Raw genomic sequence first — 14,413 nt, 5'->3', positions numbered from 1 at the left:
TATGAGCCGCAAACACGGCTGGCCGCTCTTACCATGGACCTCCTGACGTGGCTCAGTCGGCTCTTGGCCTTGCTCTCGGCGAACTCCAGACTGTTGATGTCCTTCAAGCGCGCTCTGTACTTGCTCATCTGCTCATTGATGATCAGCTCCACGCACCTGACCCCAAAATGGACACAACATCAACAACAACAACCCAAAAAAAACACGAGGTTCTTCAAAAGTACAGAAGAAGATGAGTGGACGCACGCCGTGGTCTTGCTGATGTCTTGGACGCTCTGCAGGGGGTCGATGGTGTCGGGGCAGCGCAGGACGCACGGGGCGAAGACGATGGCCAGCGCGTTGGACGACATCCTGTTGGTGTCCTCCTGCAGGGCAATCCTAAAACCAAAAGTCAAGGTATGGATGCCATGGTGACCACCTCCAACATCTAGTTGCAGTCTCACCTGACCAGGTGGAAGATGAGGCGTTCCAGGGTGCTGAGGTGCGTGCGGCTCAGCTGGTCGATGACCGAGTACACGCCTCGGATCACCTCCCGCTTGTCGGCTTGACCTGAGCGCCCAAAACGGCAGGTCGTCGCAAAACGAAGACAAAGGCCGGGGCGGCGGCGTCACGCCGCGCCACGCCGCGCCACGCCGCGCCACGGGCTTACCCATGGCTCGGAGGAACTCCTCGTAGAGCTCAAATGTCATGAGCGGGCTGGGCAGGTCGCGGAGCCACTGCTTGAGCACGCTGGCGATGACGTGGATGTTGTAATCGTCCAAGATCACGCTGCTCACGTCTGGAAAGCGAGCAGCCGCACGTGAATCCCGTTGGCCGGCATCTGGCCGAGCGAGCGAGCAAAAACTGACCGGTGTCCAGCCCTTGGCGCAGTTCCTTGATTTTATTGGTGGAGCCCGACTTCCTGTAGATGCCCTCGGTGTAGAGGCCGTGCATCTCGATGTAGTTGATGAGCTTCTCCACCAGTTGGGGGACGTTGCGCTCCTCGCCGGTCAGCCTGGAGAGCTCCACGCCAAACTGACGAGGCGACAGCTCCGGATCGTACTGGAGCGCGACGGTCCCGTTATGAAGGAAAAATAAAAAGGGGCCGACTTTGGCCAGCGACCGGCGTGGGCGCCTGCCTGCCTGCCTGCCTGCCTACCTTCTTGCTGCACTTGGTGGCCATCTTGGAGCAGCACTTCCTGTGGCAGGCGTAGCGGCAGACTGCAAGACAGACGGCGCACGAGAGTCCAGGCGTCTCATTGGTTGACACGTGAAGCCAAAAAGTGCCGACCCGATCGAAGACGGCATTAGAAAAAGGATACATGTAAGGTAAGTGAGTTAGTGAGTGAGAAGACGGCGCTCACGTTTGCAGACGCAGGCTCGGTCCATCATCCAGATGAGCGACGAGCAGTACTCGCAGTACGTGGGGATGCTGTACTGCGTCGACTTGAAGATGTGGCCGTTGTGCTCCTCAACCTGCGGGCGAGGGGGCGGCAACGACCAGCTCAGGCCAGCGACAATCACCGTCCAAAATGGCCGCCTTGCGTTTTTTTAACTCACAATGTCGGTGTCCTTCTTGCGCGACTTCTTGCGCTCTCGTTTGGCAGCCTGGGAACAAAGACACACAATTCGAGTCAATTTCATCAACTGACTGTGATCAAACAGTCAAATCATATTTTGGGCTTGGAAGTGGAAGTCAACGAGTCGCTTACATTTTTTTTCCAAAAAGCGAATCATTAATAATAAAATAAAAAATCTAATACATATATTTCAGGCTAGTGTAAAATGAGTTTGAAATGATGTTACTTTTCATCCAGGCAATTTTTTTCTAAATGACGTTGCTTCATTCTTTTCTCCTTACCCTGCCGATGGTCCCCTCCATGGGCTTGTACTCGGTCATGAACTCGTCCAGGAAGACCTTGAAGGTGTTGACCCACACCTTGACCGGCGACTCGTTCCAGTCGCGCTGCTCCAGCCGCATGCTCTTCTCCAGTATGTGCTCGAAGAGGGCGTGCAGGTCCTTGTAGCGGATACTCCTCCCGTCGTCCATCTGCCCGGCGACACGCATGTTCGTTTGACATGGTCCATACGTGTGGGCGAGTCCACTGCACAAGATGGGGGGGATCGCGTACTCACAGCCAGGGCGGTGGAATACGAGTTGAAGATGTTGATGCGGAACTCCTTCAGGGCTTTCTTGAAGACCACATCCACCATGGTGTCCTTCTTGCCGTTTTCACTCTCCAGGTCGGCGATCTGACGCAAAAACACTTTTGGCATTCCCGCTGAGGTCGTGGAACTAAAGATTGGCCTAAATGCATTTTTGGGGCGGGCACCTTCTTGAGCAGGAAGTCGTTCATGGTGCGGTAGTCGTGAGCCGAGCTGAGGATGTGCAAGGCGTCGTTCTGCCACTGGGCGGGTTCCAGAGCCACGCTGCTGATCTTCAGGCTGCGCCGCCGCCGCAACTTGGGAGACGGCTCCTTGTTCTCCTTGCTGTCCCGCAAGCCCCGTGGCGGCGGCGGCGGCGATGCCGCCTCCAGGTCGGGACTGAGAGGAGGCGACGGAGCCTCTGACGGCCAGAAAATAAAAATAAAAAATCAGCTAACATAAGATGCAGCTTTTTGCTTTTTTTTTTTTTTTACCTCTCTTACCGGGCGTCTCAGAAACACTTTCGCCCCTGCTGGACACTTTTTTCCCGCCGTGTTTACTTTTACTCCAGAATCGCATCTTCCCTCTCATTCTGCTCCAAATGAAGAAAGTGAAAGAAGTGACGAGACACACGTGAAGATTTGCGTGAATCGTGTGATCTCTGTACCTTCCGTCCTGACTGGAGGTTTTCCTCAGCACCTCCACTTTGCCCAGATCTCCCGACGACATGGTCTTGTGGATCTTCTTTGGGTCTTTGTGGGAATCCTACAACGGAAGACATCAAACCAGACCAGTGAGCAAGCAGAGCGTTCCCAAAATGACCGACGGCGTCCTGGGATGCTGCGAATGACGACCAAGCGAGAAGGTTTGTCCCCAACGTTGGAACACGCCACTCACAAAAAGTTCGGTCATTTGGACTTTGGGGTGAAATTCCAGGATGGCGCTAAAATGCAGTGTCACCTTTGACCTTTCTTTTAACATTGGAGCGCATTTTTAGTTCATCCTGAAATTTCATTTCTCTTTTCATGCTGAATGAAATGTTGATTAGTCACAAGAAAGAGAAGAATGCTCCTGATCAAGCGTCATTGGAGCCAGCATGCATCAGCGCAGCTTCTTTTCTCAAGAGTCGGATTGGGTGAGTCCAGGCCGTGCAGCAGCCGGCGCCATCTTCTTGCTTTCCGAGCAGATAGAAAAACACTTTGTCGTTACGGGAAGAGAGAGCCCGTGAAATTAGAAGGCTCCGCCCCCTGAGAAGTCGGCGGAAGTGGCGGGAAAACGGAGGAGGACGAGGAGGTGGTCCCGGGAGGATTTACCATCTCGGAGTCACTGTGACAGTCGGCCTTGGGGCGAGCGCGCGGGGGGCACGGGGTGGGGGGCGGCGTGCGGGACTGGACGGGGACGTAGTACTCGTCGTCGTCGTCGTCCGAGCGCGTGGCTCCTTCCGAGTTACAGCGCGTGAGGAAGTCGGAGCGCGTCCGGGACATGCGCGCTTTCTTTTTGGGGCCCGGCCGCCCCACCTGCTGCCGGGCAACCACAGCAACGGCAAAAATGTTCACAAATCGCCAAAGCCACTTGAGGAGGGAGACCTTTGATGGCGTTTTTCCACAATCTCAAAAACCATCGTTAGCAATGAAGCCATTTAAAAGCCGGGCCCGAAGTGTACATTTACCTCTCTAGTTCTGGAATCATCTCTGAACATGGACAAAGATCTTCCCTGAGTCACCAAATCCTTATCGGACCTGCAAGGAACACACATACACACGTTTTGTAAACAAGGTCAAAGGTCATGTGCTGGTTGGGACTTACTTGGAGAAGGGAAGCTTGCGTCTGGGCGGCGCCGTGTTGGAGGGCTTCTCCGTCATGTTGACGATGACGGTCTGAGCCGAGTTTTTCTTCTGGGCTTTGGGTGGTTTGGTGTCAAGGAGCGGGCTGGAGGTTCCCTGCCCGGGCGGGACCGTTTTCTTCTCCCGCTGACCAGGGCGGACGGCGGGAGAAACACCGGCTTTGGCCTCCAGGGTGATCTTGATGTCTACTTCTGAGGAGCAAAGGCCAGGAACTTCTGGGCTTGCCTCAAAAGTGGCTGAAGACGGAACCATGGAGGAATCGCCTTCCTCAAAGGTGGACTGTGGAGTTCTTTCTGTTTCAAGGGTAGACGCTACCTCCAAACCTGATATGTGTGTCCGTTGGGAAGTGGCTTGCGGTTCTCTGCATTCAGAAGTTCTTTCTGGACTTTGGACTACCGACGACCCCTCTTCTAGAGGACTCTCTTTTTGCATACTGATCAAGACCACGACGGGCTTTCGAGAGGCGGACTCCCTTCTGTCTTTGGAAGACTTGCCGGGGCTTTCGCGCGTCAGTTCCCGAACCGGACTTTGGTCGGAAGCGATGTAAAACGTCGCCCTCGGGCTCTCGGTCCTGAGCGGCGAGGCCGTCTCGGGCTTTTGGTTGTGGTTTGAATCTCTCGCCGGCTCTGAAGTCAAACGTTCCCGAGGCGCGGTCGAACGGGACGCGAACGCTCCGGAACTTTCGGTCTCCGTGTCCTCGGCGGCGAGCGCCTCAAAGCTATCGAGAGACGAATGTCTGCGATGGTCCTCCGGGCGACAGGTGGCGCTGTCCGGTTCCAACTCTCCTCGAGGAGGCGTGTCGGCATTTCCGCTGCGAACCTTGAGAAGCTCCAAGCTGAATTGCGCCTGCTCCAGCTCTCTCATGCGTCTGCTCTCTCGCTTGGCTCGAGTCTTGTGGCTGGCCTCGTCCGCGCCCCGACTTCGATTGTCTTCCGCCGGGTTCTCCGCGCCGTCCTGTTCCGAGGCGAGGTCGTCGTCAGGTCCTCGAACGATGGGCGCCGCCGCTTCGTGCTGCTGCTGCTTCAGTTCTCGGAATCTATGGATATTTGAAAAACATTGATGACCGACGTGTGACTTAGTTTTTCCTCCCACTCACCCTTTTGCGTACCTTTGGCGGGCCAGGTAACCCCTCGCCACGGCCTGCAGCAGCGTCACAGTCCTGCAGGTCTCACAGTAGCGTCTCCTTTCAGCGAATCCCCTCCAAGCCGCCTGGATGACGACGGCCGCCGCCGTCCTTCGGCGCCGTCGCGTCCTCCAGCTCCTCTGGATGGCCACGGCCGAGCCGCGCCACCGCAGGAACGTCCGGCGCTGCCTGCAGCGCCTCCAGGCTGTCTGGAGGCACACCACCGCTCGCTCCTCCAGCCTCAGATCCATGGCGGACTCTCGAAGGAGGCAGCATCGCCACCAGCGCTTCAAAAGAAAAAAAATGAAGGCCAAGGGGTTTTATTTGATTTGCCGCTGTGAATTATTTGTCATCCAAAAAGTCCCACTTGGATGACACGTGCAGCCAGCCTCATCCTGACAAAGTTGTTCCTCTCCAGGACGGCTCGGAAGCGTCGCTGCAGCGTGACGATACGCCGCAGAACTTCCTGGTGCAGGAGCGTCTGAAGACGCTGACGCTCCGTCTCCCGCAGGAACACCTGCGAGGCCGACGGTGGGATTCATCAAAACGTGAGCGGATGACACCGGGAGGAGTTTGCGTCTCTCTTTACCGTGGTGTTGCCCACTTGGTAGCCGGCCGGCATCAGATGGATCTGCCTGAAGAACTCCCTGATGCCCGACTTGGTGGCGGTGGTGCCTCGAGGCAGCAGCACGTGAAAGTGACGCACAAAATCCTGGAAATGACATCACGCTTCCTGATGACTCGTTGTTTTAATTGACAAGCACAATAACGTAGATGACGTTTGATGGCATTTTTTGCTGATAGCATCAGAATGTAAAATGGGCCCAAAGCTTTACCTGGAAGGTGTACTTGACGCTGTAGCCCGATTGTCGGATCCGGACGGTTTCCAGCATCCCCGTGTAGCGCAGCTGCCTCAGCACTAAGTTGTCATTAAAGCGCAACGGCAGCTGACAAAGACGAGAAACAATGTTTTGATTTCAATCTCACAGAAAAAGATTTTTATTTATTAAGATCATATTTATTATATTCATATTTTTATACAATATATATAAAGAAAAATGATTGTATTTTCTTTCTATATTTATGATATGAACATTTCATTCTGTTTTGTACCTTCTCAGCATTGGAGCGGATGCACTTGACAAAGTACGGCTCCGATTGGTTGAGCGTCTCCATCAGTTTAGTGAGGGAAGCCTGCACACGCAAACATATTCTCATCTTGTCCCATCAATTTAGTTGAGTCCGACGGGCAAATTTTCTTATATATTTTTGGAAGAGTGAGCAATTAGTATTTTCCTTCAATGTCCAGCAAGGGGCAGCAGAGAGCAAAGACTCGCCTGGAACTGAGCGCTGATGCTGGGCGGTTTCTTCTTCTTGTGCAAGTGAAGCAGCGACTTGGTGATGCGATCGTGAAGCGTCACGCTGCTCAGGTGACGCAGAGATTTTACGTCCAACAAGTGCTAGCGATATAAAAAAACAACAACAACAACAACAAAAACGAGATTAACGCAAGTCCTCTTTCCTAATTTGATGTCGTATCTCACCTTGGGCAGGCTGGGCTTGATTTTGCAGTTTCTGTTTCTTCTGAAAAGTCAGAGAAACGAGTCAGCGACTTAAAGGGGAAGGAAGCCGAGGCAAAAATGTTGTTGGACAATAAAATACTCACAGTAAGATTCCCTGAGCTCGCTCCAGGAGTTTGCTGTTGGACGAGTTGACGAAGATGCCGTCCTCTCCGAGGGCCGTCGGGCTCCCCGCCGACGACAGGCGTCCCGACCTGGGCCCGCGTCCGTTGCAGCCCGCTCCGAAGCCATCCCTGCACGCCCGTAAAAAGCCAAATCATAACAAGGGACCAACGACGACCACACGTCTGACGTGGAGGACTCACCGGCCGGCTTTCTCGTTCAGGGTGTTGGCGCCTTGAAGATCTGCCAGCGGAGAGCGAGGGTTCTTCCTGGTGATGCCTGCACGCCACGGAATGAGAGGAAAACAAGATGAGCCGTGACTTTGCTACAACAACAAGAATATCAAAAAGGACAAAAAAAATGTCCAGCGCAGGCTCCCGCTTGTCCACAGGGGACGAATTCCACAGATTTTTTTCCCCCCGATCAGTCACAAAGGAAATTGCGCGGGTGAGGTTGTATTTCTTACAGAGCGCTGGCGTAATAAAAGCTTCTCGCTTCTGGTGTTATTGACCACAAGTGACGGCCTCAACCTGGAATTGATTTCTGAGCCTTTTCACTTGAACTCACCTCAGAAATGTGCCGCCGCCATTGTAAAGCTCGTTAACAAGGCGCCAGCTTCCACAAAAAAAAACGGCGCTTACAGGAATTTGTGGGGGCTCTAAAAGCGGGGCTTATTTCACACATGACCAGTCGGAGTAATTTCATTGAGTTGAACAAATGTCTTCTCTTAAATCAAATCAATTTGTGGCAAGAATCGAGATTATTATTATTTTTTTGTTCTTTCATGCGAGCAAGTTGGAGCTGTTCCCGCCCGATTGAAGCTACTTACTGTATTTCTCATCTTTGCACCTTTGAAGGATCTCAAGGCTCCTCTGGTGAACCGGGTGATGAAGGAAACTGAAACTGTCCACGGTTTTGACGGCGGCGCAGGGGACGGCGGAATCGTGACCTAGCCGTCAGATGTAAAACAAAAAAAAAGGTCCTTTTTGGATCTGGTGATTGATCGATTGATTGAATAGTTGCGCCTCTAGTCATAAAAAAAAAATCACAGCCGTCCGACCTGTCTTCTTGTGTCGGCGTCCGGCTTCCCGGAAAGCCACCAGGGCCCGGAAGTAGGCGCGCAAGACGGCCCAGCGGAAGGTGGCGACCGGGTCGATTCCCATCAGGCCGCAGATGAAGGCGTTCTTGCTGCTCTTCAGCAAGGCCACCACGTCGGGACGCATGTGGTCCGTGTTCTTCTCCCGGAAGTCCTGAACACGGCAGAAAATATTTTTGGGTGGCGGTAGATATATCCAAAAGACTGGAGTGCTTCCAGCACATGTGCTTCTTATCAGAACGCAGCTGGGAGAATTAGATCCAGCGGGGAGGGGGGGAAAGACAAAAGTAGGTCGGCGGCACGACGAGAACTTCATCAAAGGCTTGGACAAAAAGGAGAGGAAAAGACTGCCTGCTTCAACATTGATCAGAAAAAGAAGCCCAAAAAAGTGATTTCATGGCAAAGAATCAGATCTGATCAGCTCACCTTAACTCCGTACTTGACTTTGCCGGCGTAGTGCGTGATGATGAAAGCGGGCTCCATGACGGCCGGGAACTCGATGTAGCTGTTTCCCTCATGCTGACGCTTGAACTTGTCCAGCAAGGTCTGATTGGACGCCTGAGGGAAGCTGCCGTCAAAACAGACAAATGAGGATACGTCGCTTGCTGATTCACCCCCCCCCCCCCCCCTCCTCGGTGACGTACTTGCACTCTTCGTCCAGCAGGTGGAAGAGCGCCGTGGGTTTCTTGCTGATGAGGTTGATACAGCTGCTGTTGTCGATGTAGTCGATGGTGTGCCAGCTGATGCCCTCGGCTCGGTACTCCTCCTGCCAGAAGACCAAGGCAAAGCGCTGGCAAATTTGCAGCCCGCAAAAATCGATCCGACGTGGCCAGAGCTGCACCTGCTCCAATTTGAAGATGTGCTGGTTGAAGTAATGCTGCAGCCGCTCGTTGGCAAAGTTGATGCAGAATTGCTCAAAGCTGTTGTTCTCGTAGTCCTCGAATCCAAAGATGTCCAACACGCCGATGGAGAAGATCTGGAAGGGAGGCGGACATAATAAGTATAAGTATTTTTTTCCCAATTTGCGGCCATCGACGGTCAAAGCTATTAACTGGGTCGGCAGGACGAGGATTATTTATCCAACTGGAAGGCAAGAGGAACAACCTCGATAAGAAGCGCCGCCGCATCGACCCGCCTCGGCGTGATCGACATGACGTCAGTGCCGAGGGAAACCAAAATCCCAGAGGGGGTAACGTGAGCTGATGGGGAATTCAAGGCCATCTGCCCCAATTTTTTTATTTTTTTTATGGGGGGGGGGCATCCTAGACTCTAGCAAAGACGTCTCTCACCTTTGACTTGTCCTCCAGGTCCTTGTTGTTGAGCAGAGCGTGATTGGCCCGGAACACGATCCAGTCAAAGAGAGCGCTATAAAGCGATTTGGCCATGGAATCCCTCACCGTGCCCGCCTGCGCACAACGGAAACATAATTCAGCTCCTCCGTGACGTCGGGTAGAAATGGCAAATGGATGGATGGATGTTCTGAATGCGAATATTGAGGGGTGGGTGTCGGGTCGGGCGGTTGGGGTCAGGGCTGGGGTCGATGTTGACATTTGTGTAATATTTGCGCTGCCTTCAACACAACAGATTTGGCCCATTTTCCAGTGAACATGCGCTGGACATCTCAACAATAGCTCCTATTTTTCACACTGAACAAAAAAATGAAGGGAGCAAATATTTGTCCTGCTGCATCATGGCCACCCAAACACACGCCCCGGCCCATGTGACTCGCAAGAACATTTTGCATTTAGGCAAAAAAAAAAAAAAGCATTTGCATTATTGATTCTTTGTGTTATTTTTAGCCGCTCAGGCTGCGTTGCTTGGCTTATGCAAGGTGATGAATAATTCAGGCAGAGAAAATTATAACGGGAACTCGGGGGGACTGAAAGTTGTGATGCAAATGTCCAAGTGTTTTCCTTGTACGCTTCCTTGCTTAACTCCTTTAGATAAGAGGAAACATTTGTATTTGCAGACGGCGGGAAAAAAACAAGTCTACACACCCCACCGTATGAATTGCAGCTGCCTCGTCTGGCCTCGTATTTAACAACATGTGGCATCATAAAAGTCAGGACGAAATGTTTGCTGCTCTTTTTTGGCTTGCGTCAAAGCACACTTTGGAGGCTGCCTGACTGACATGATGGCGCTCAAATAAGTGACGTTGATCATCAACTTCAAAAACGTTTGATTGAATGAATAAAAATAAAGCTCCTTCGCCGACTTAAAAAAAAAAAGAAATAAATGATTCAAAAAGAAATAAATAAAAATAAATACAATAAATATAATCAATTGAAAGAAAAAAATATATAGAGCTCAGTCAAAGTATCAGATCCAACAAGGCGTATTTGCACGGGCAGCGTTTGGCCATTGTGGGATTTATTAAAAGCTCAGTTTATGCTATAAAGCTTCTACAAATCTCAAGTTACAGATCTGCTAAAGCCATTTTGCCAAAGATAAAAAGTCAGCATTGTCATCTCGGCAAAGAGAGAAATCTGTATCGGACTCGCTGCGGAAGCTCATTTGTCACTTCCTCCGGGACGGCGTCGGACCCCTAAGAGCGGGTCAGGGTTCTTTCTGGGAGATGAGCTGCGAGCGCAAAATTGATGTGTGTTTGCCGGACGGCAAACAGTCAAGGTCCGACTCCGAGCCCTGTGGCGCTCCGCTCTATATGATGGCGTGGATTGATTGTTCAAGCCTAAAATAAAGTCAGGCACCATCTCGTCACATCCTGAGGGACAATTACGGTGTCAGCTCGTTGGCTGTGGCACATATTCCAGTGGAGGCTTCGCATTCCTCAGACAAGAGCACATGACTGCGTGGATTGGGGGGGGGGGGGGGGGGGGCAACTATTGTTAGTGCACAGATCAGATGTGCATGTGGGTGGTGGTGGGCTAAGCAGACTATGTGTGTGTGTGTGTGTGTGTGTGTGTAGTATTTCCTTCCTCAGACAACAAAAGCCCCGCGGCCACAAGCAGTAGGCCAGGCGGCAAATTTAATTCTGAACAGTAATCGAGTCGTCGCGAATGAACTGCTGAACGGTCGGCGTGGGCCCAATATCACATCTAAGAGGCGGGTGGGCGGGAGGTCAGGCGGCCGGGCAGGCAGGCGGGCGGGCGGCTCCGCGACGACGGCTGCTTTGCACGACAGGAAACGGGAAGTTGCAGGAGGAAGCGGACGAGTTTGCGCGTGCGAGTCGGGCCACAAAGACAAACTTGAGGAAGCGCGCCAATACAATCCAGGCCTGACGCAAAACCGTGACTGAAGATACTTCCTGGTCAATGATTAGAAATGGAGGGATTTTTTTTTTTTTGTAATATAAAATCTGCTACTTTCTGATTGGAAATGGAGTTTTTTTTTTTTTTTAATCTGCTGGTTAGCATTTTGCTACGTGCGCGTGTGTCACCTCAGCAAGTTTGTAGGGCACGATGAGCCTCTCGCCAACGGTGATGGTTTTCCTGGTGGTCAGCGCTTCCAGCAGCATCTCCTCTTTCACCTAAAATCAAGACAATGCTTCAATTCCTGCAGACGATCCTAATTTCAAATGATTACAAACACAATGAATCTAATTTAACAGCAACAATTAGAATAAAAATAATCATGATTATTATTATTGATAAAAAAGAGAAAATCCACTTGTAATTCACACTATCATCATCAATACAGAAAATTAAATTGTATTGGAAAAAATATAAAGATCAAATCAATACAAACAGGCATTTAAATTGAATTGGAAAAAAAAAAAAAAAAAAGAACAACTCTGCAAATAAGTGAGCGGACAAAGGGTAAAATGTTGGTCTTGACATTAGCACAACTTGTTCCACTGTTGCTCATTCATCTTTGACTTGTTAGTCATCTTTAACCAAGCAAGGAAAAGTCCTTCCCGCTTTCAGCGTCTTCCTGGCGAGCGCCCACCAAATTTGGCGGCGCTCCAGCCATTGGTGACACACGAAGCAGATGTCAGAGCCTCGGGGATTAGTAAATAGTATGGCCAAAGCCAGTGTGGATGTGCCAGGGTATTAGCGGACTTCATTTCACACTGCGGGCTAATCCCTACGCAAGGAGCAAAGAGCACGCTGGAAGCTGCCGGCCAATTGGTGGGGGTGTGCTGGGAGTTCACAAACGCACAACTGATCCCAGGTCACGTCAAAACATCACCGAATGTCCTTTGTGACAAACGCGTTGGGCCGATGGAGCTTTTAAATTAGACCTTCAGAGAAGCAAACCTTGTTATCATTTTTTTGGGACCTTGACGAATGCGGCGTCATCACGCAGATGACTTTAAGCGCGTCAGTCGGTGGCCCCTAGTGGCACAAGAGGGCTAGAAATAGAATGCGGCCTGCCGGGACCTTGTGTAAGTGCAAGGCGGTTTGTGTCAAGCACCTCTTCACTCCCACCGTCACCGCAAGCTGTGCTTGGACCAACTGAGCCAGAGACGGACGCTTTTTTTCTTTTTTTTAAAAGCCACAAATTGATGTGGTTATTATGCTACTCGGGTGGGCCATACATCACGGGATAACTTGAGGGAGATGACAAAAAAAGCAGCCAAAAGCAACCCAAAAAAAAAAAAAAAAAAAAAGCACTGCAATGTAATGTCACATAACACACACCCACAGTAACACGTTAGCTTTAGCCTTAACATGACAAACATAACCATTAGCCTCAACATTAGCCAAAAGCTAGCTGGCGCTAACAGATGATGCCGACTCACAACTCAAGGAGCAACGCTCACCTCCAGCAGCTCCGAGACGATGGGAAGGGCCTCCGGGTTGCAGATGTCGATGGAGTCGTCCCTGTAGGTCTTCTTCTTGTAACGGATGTTGCCCAGGTGGAGGATGGCCGACAGCAGCGAGAAAATCCTGGCGGGGGGGAAGGAAGAAAATATTCCTCCGTCACAACCCATCATTGTCATAAATCTAGAGACGGAGACACTTTTTTTCAGTAGTTTTGCCAAACAAAGGGCTAGCCTGCTTGCTAACATCATACAGCCGTTTTGTAGGTGGCTAGTGATAAACGAAATATGAGCTTGATTCCAAGTAGAGACGGAAGGAATTGTGTGAAGACGCCATCTATTTCAACGTCAAAACAGCATTCATCCGAGCAACGGAAAAAAAGTCAACCTGCCTGCCTCTCAATGGGCGCGCTTGCTATGTCGGCACCGCACTGTACTATTTGACTATTACCAGAGACAAAAGCAGCAGAGCACAAAAGGGGAAACGTGAAGCTGACCAAGTGATTGATTCTTCTCATCCTCCTTCGTCGCCATCGCGGCAACCGCATTGTGCTGAGCTGGTAATGAACGGCCACAAAAATGTTTTGCACATTGGCTTCACTCTGGCCCGGCCCGGCCCGGCCCGGCCGGCGGCCACGCGCGATTTTGCTTCGGTTCCCGACTAAGTATTTCACGTCACGGCGGGCGCTGGCGCTTACTGTTTGCGTGTGGCGGGAAGGAAGCCGACCATCTCCATCGCCAGCTGCAGACGCTCAAAGTCGTGTTTCAAGTCCTCGCCCTCCACGCTGAAGCAGTCCTGCTGGTATCACAAACACGCACAGGAAGACATGATGTGGGTTGGGTTTTTTTTTTCTCCCCCATTCAAGAGCAAATAGCGAGCGGGCCTGCCGGATCCGCATTTGGCTGAAATAAACATCAACGCACACACAACATGAAATTGAATCCATTTTCTTGACTTGGCTACGGTGGTAAACAAACACAAATTTCTGGAGCGGATCCTCTTCTGCCCCTCGCCGTTCAAAAACGTACTCGACGGAGATACACGTCGGTGGCAGTAGACGATTCGAAAACAAGCAGGCTCGTCTTCACGTCCAAAACGTCGAGCCCACGTTGTTATCTCTGGGAGAACAATCGAACGAGCCACTTTTCAAATTGAAGACTAAGCTCGGTACCAGACGACACACATTCATGTTTGTTTGGCAGAAAAAATAAACCCGAGTCAAGTCACCAACCAACATGGGTTAAGAAATTTGTTGTCATGTCAAATCCGTGAAGGTCGGGAAACACGCCACTTGCGCTACGTGTCGCCACGCTGCCTTCACACACAAACCGCGTCGGGATTTACTGTACCCTTCCAAAATGTGGTGGAAACTTGACTTTGACTTGACTCAAATGAAAGCAGCCACGTGACAACAACAGCAACAAAAAAATATCAATCAAGCAAAAGCCCCTCCGTCCGTGCGTGCACATTCCACTTAGGCCAACACCCAAACAAGAGCACGCACGCATACCATGATGGAAACAATGTTTGCTCTTTGCAGGGAGGTCGAAAGATGGGTGGTGACATCATCTCTTTGGACAGAAAGGTCACAACCCACCAGGAATTTGACAGATAACTGTGTGTCACTCAAATACTTTTAGAAACACAACCACCGGTCAGCGGAGTTGTTAGCATACTTCAAACTTTGTTTTCGTCCGTCAGAGGATCCCCTCCCTTCCCTTCCTCTGATTGGCGCCAAGCAACTAGCAAGCCCTATTTAGCATCTGATCTAAACCTAGCATAATAGCGGTCAAGCTAGCAAAAAAAAAATAAACCTTGTC

At 51.1% G+C, this 14,413-nt stretch overlaps 1 protein-coding gene across 9 annotated transcripts in view; it reads right to left on the bottom strand.

Moving 5' to 3' along the window:
- Nucleotides 1-14,413, bottom strand: part of LOC147055078 (unconventional myosin-IXAb-like) — a 36,989-nt gene that overhangs the window by 2,557 nt on the left and 20,019 nt on the right. For 4 of the 9 annotated variants that reach the window (XM_085913655.1, XM_085913658.1, XM_085913651.1 and 1 more), the window contains exons 6-39: nucleotides 13,291-13,391; nucleotides 12,593-12,719; nucleotides 11,267-11,356; nucleotides 9,159-9,275; nucleotides 8,711-8,845; nucleotides 8,514-8,635; nucleotides 8,296-8,437; nucleotides 7,834-8,023; nucleotides 7,603-7,722; nucleotides 6,977-7,052; nucleotides 6,758-6,904; nucleotides 6,636-6,675; nucleotides 6,429-6,551; nucleotides 6,205-6,285; nucleotides 5,928-6,038; nucleotides 5,681-5,803; nucleotides 5,459-5,608; nucleotides 5,077-5,378; nucleotides 3,931-5,004; nucleotides 3,794-3,863; nucleotides 3,438-3,644; nucleotides 2,792-2,889; nucleotides 2,619-2,716; nucleotides 2,313-2,545; nucleotides 2,116-2,232; nucleotides 1,841-2,029; nucleotides 1,540-1,587; nucleotides 1,344-1,455; nucleotides 1,139-1,200; nucleotides 849-1,041; nucleotides 650-778; nucleotides 444-549; nucleotides 247-378; nucleotides 33-156 (exon numbers count right to left, since the gene is read on the bottom strand). In XM_085913655.1, coding sequence (XP_085769781.1) covers nucleotides 33-156; nucleotides 247-378; nucleotides 444-549; nucleotides 650-778; nucleotides 849-1,041; nucleotides 1,139-1,200; nucleotides 1,344-1,455; nucleotides 1,540-1,587; nucleotides 1,841-2,029; nucleotides 2,116-2,232; nucleotides 2,313-2,545; nucleotides 2,619-2,716; nucleotides 2,792-2,889; nucleotides 3,438-3,644; nucleotides 3,794-3,863; nucleotides 3,931-5,004; nucleotides 5,077-5,378; nucleotides 5,459-5,608; nucleotides 5,681-5,803; nucleotides 5,928-6,038; nucleotides 6,205-6,285; nucleotides 6,429-6,551; nucleotides 6,636-6,675; nucleotides 6,758-6,904; nucleotides 6,977-7,052; nucleotides 7,603-7,722; nucleotides 7,834-8,023; nucleotides 8,296-8,437; nucleotides 8,514-8,635; nucleotides 8,711-8,845; nucleotides 9,159-9,275; nucleotides 11,267-11,356; nucleotides 12,593-12,719; nucleotides 13,291-13,391 — 5,289 coding nt within the window. The remainder of the gene's footprint in view (nucleotides 1-32; nucleotides 157-246; nucleotides 379-443; nucleotides 550-649; nucleotides 779-848; nucleotides 1,042-1,138; nucleotides 1,201-1,343; nucleotides 1,456-1,539; nucleotides 1,588-1,840; nucleotides 2,030-2,115; nucleotides 2,233-2,312; nucleotides 2,546-2,618; nucleotides 2,717-2,791; nucleotides 2,890-3,437; nucleotides 3,645-3,793; nucleotides 3,864-3,930; nucleotides 5,005-5,076; nucleotides 5,379-5,458; nucleotides 5,609-5,680; nucleotides 5,804-5,927; nucleotides 6,039-6,204; nucleotides 6,286-6,428; nucleotides 6,552-6,635; nucleotides 6,676-6,757; nucleotides 6,905-6,976; nucleotides 7,053-7,602; nucleotides 7,723-7,833; nucleotides 8,024-8,295; nucleotides 8,438-8,513; nucleotides 8,636-8,710; nucleotides 8,846-9,158; nucleotides 9,276-11,266; nucleotides 11,357-12,592; nucleotides 12,720-13,290; nucleotides 13,392-14,413) is intronic. The other 5 variants (XM_085913654.1, XM_085913652.1, XM_085913653.1 and 2 more) reach the window with 5 other exon arrangements.

Source organism: Syngnathus leptorhynchus, chromosome 6 (genome assembly GCF_054491065.1).
Source record: "Syngnathus leptorhynchus isolate UIUO chromosome 6, UIUO_Slep, whole genome shotgun sequence".
Classification (NCBI taxonomy): Eukaryota; Metazoa; Chordata; class Actinopteri; order Syngnathiformes; family Syngnathidae; genus Syngnathus; species Syngnathus leptorhynchus.
This window is presented reverse-complemented; position numbering and strand designations above follow the sequence as displayed.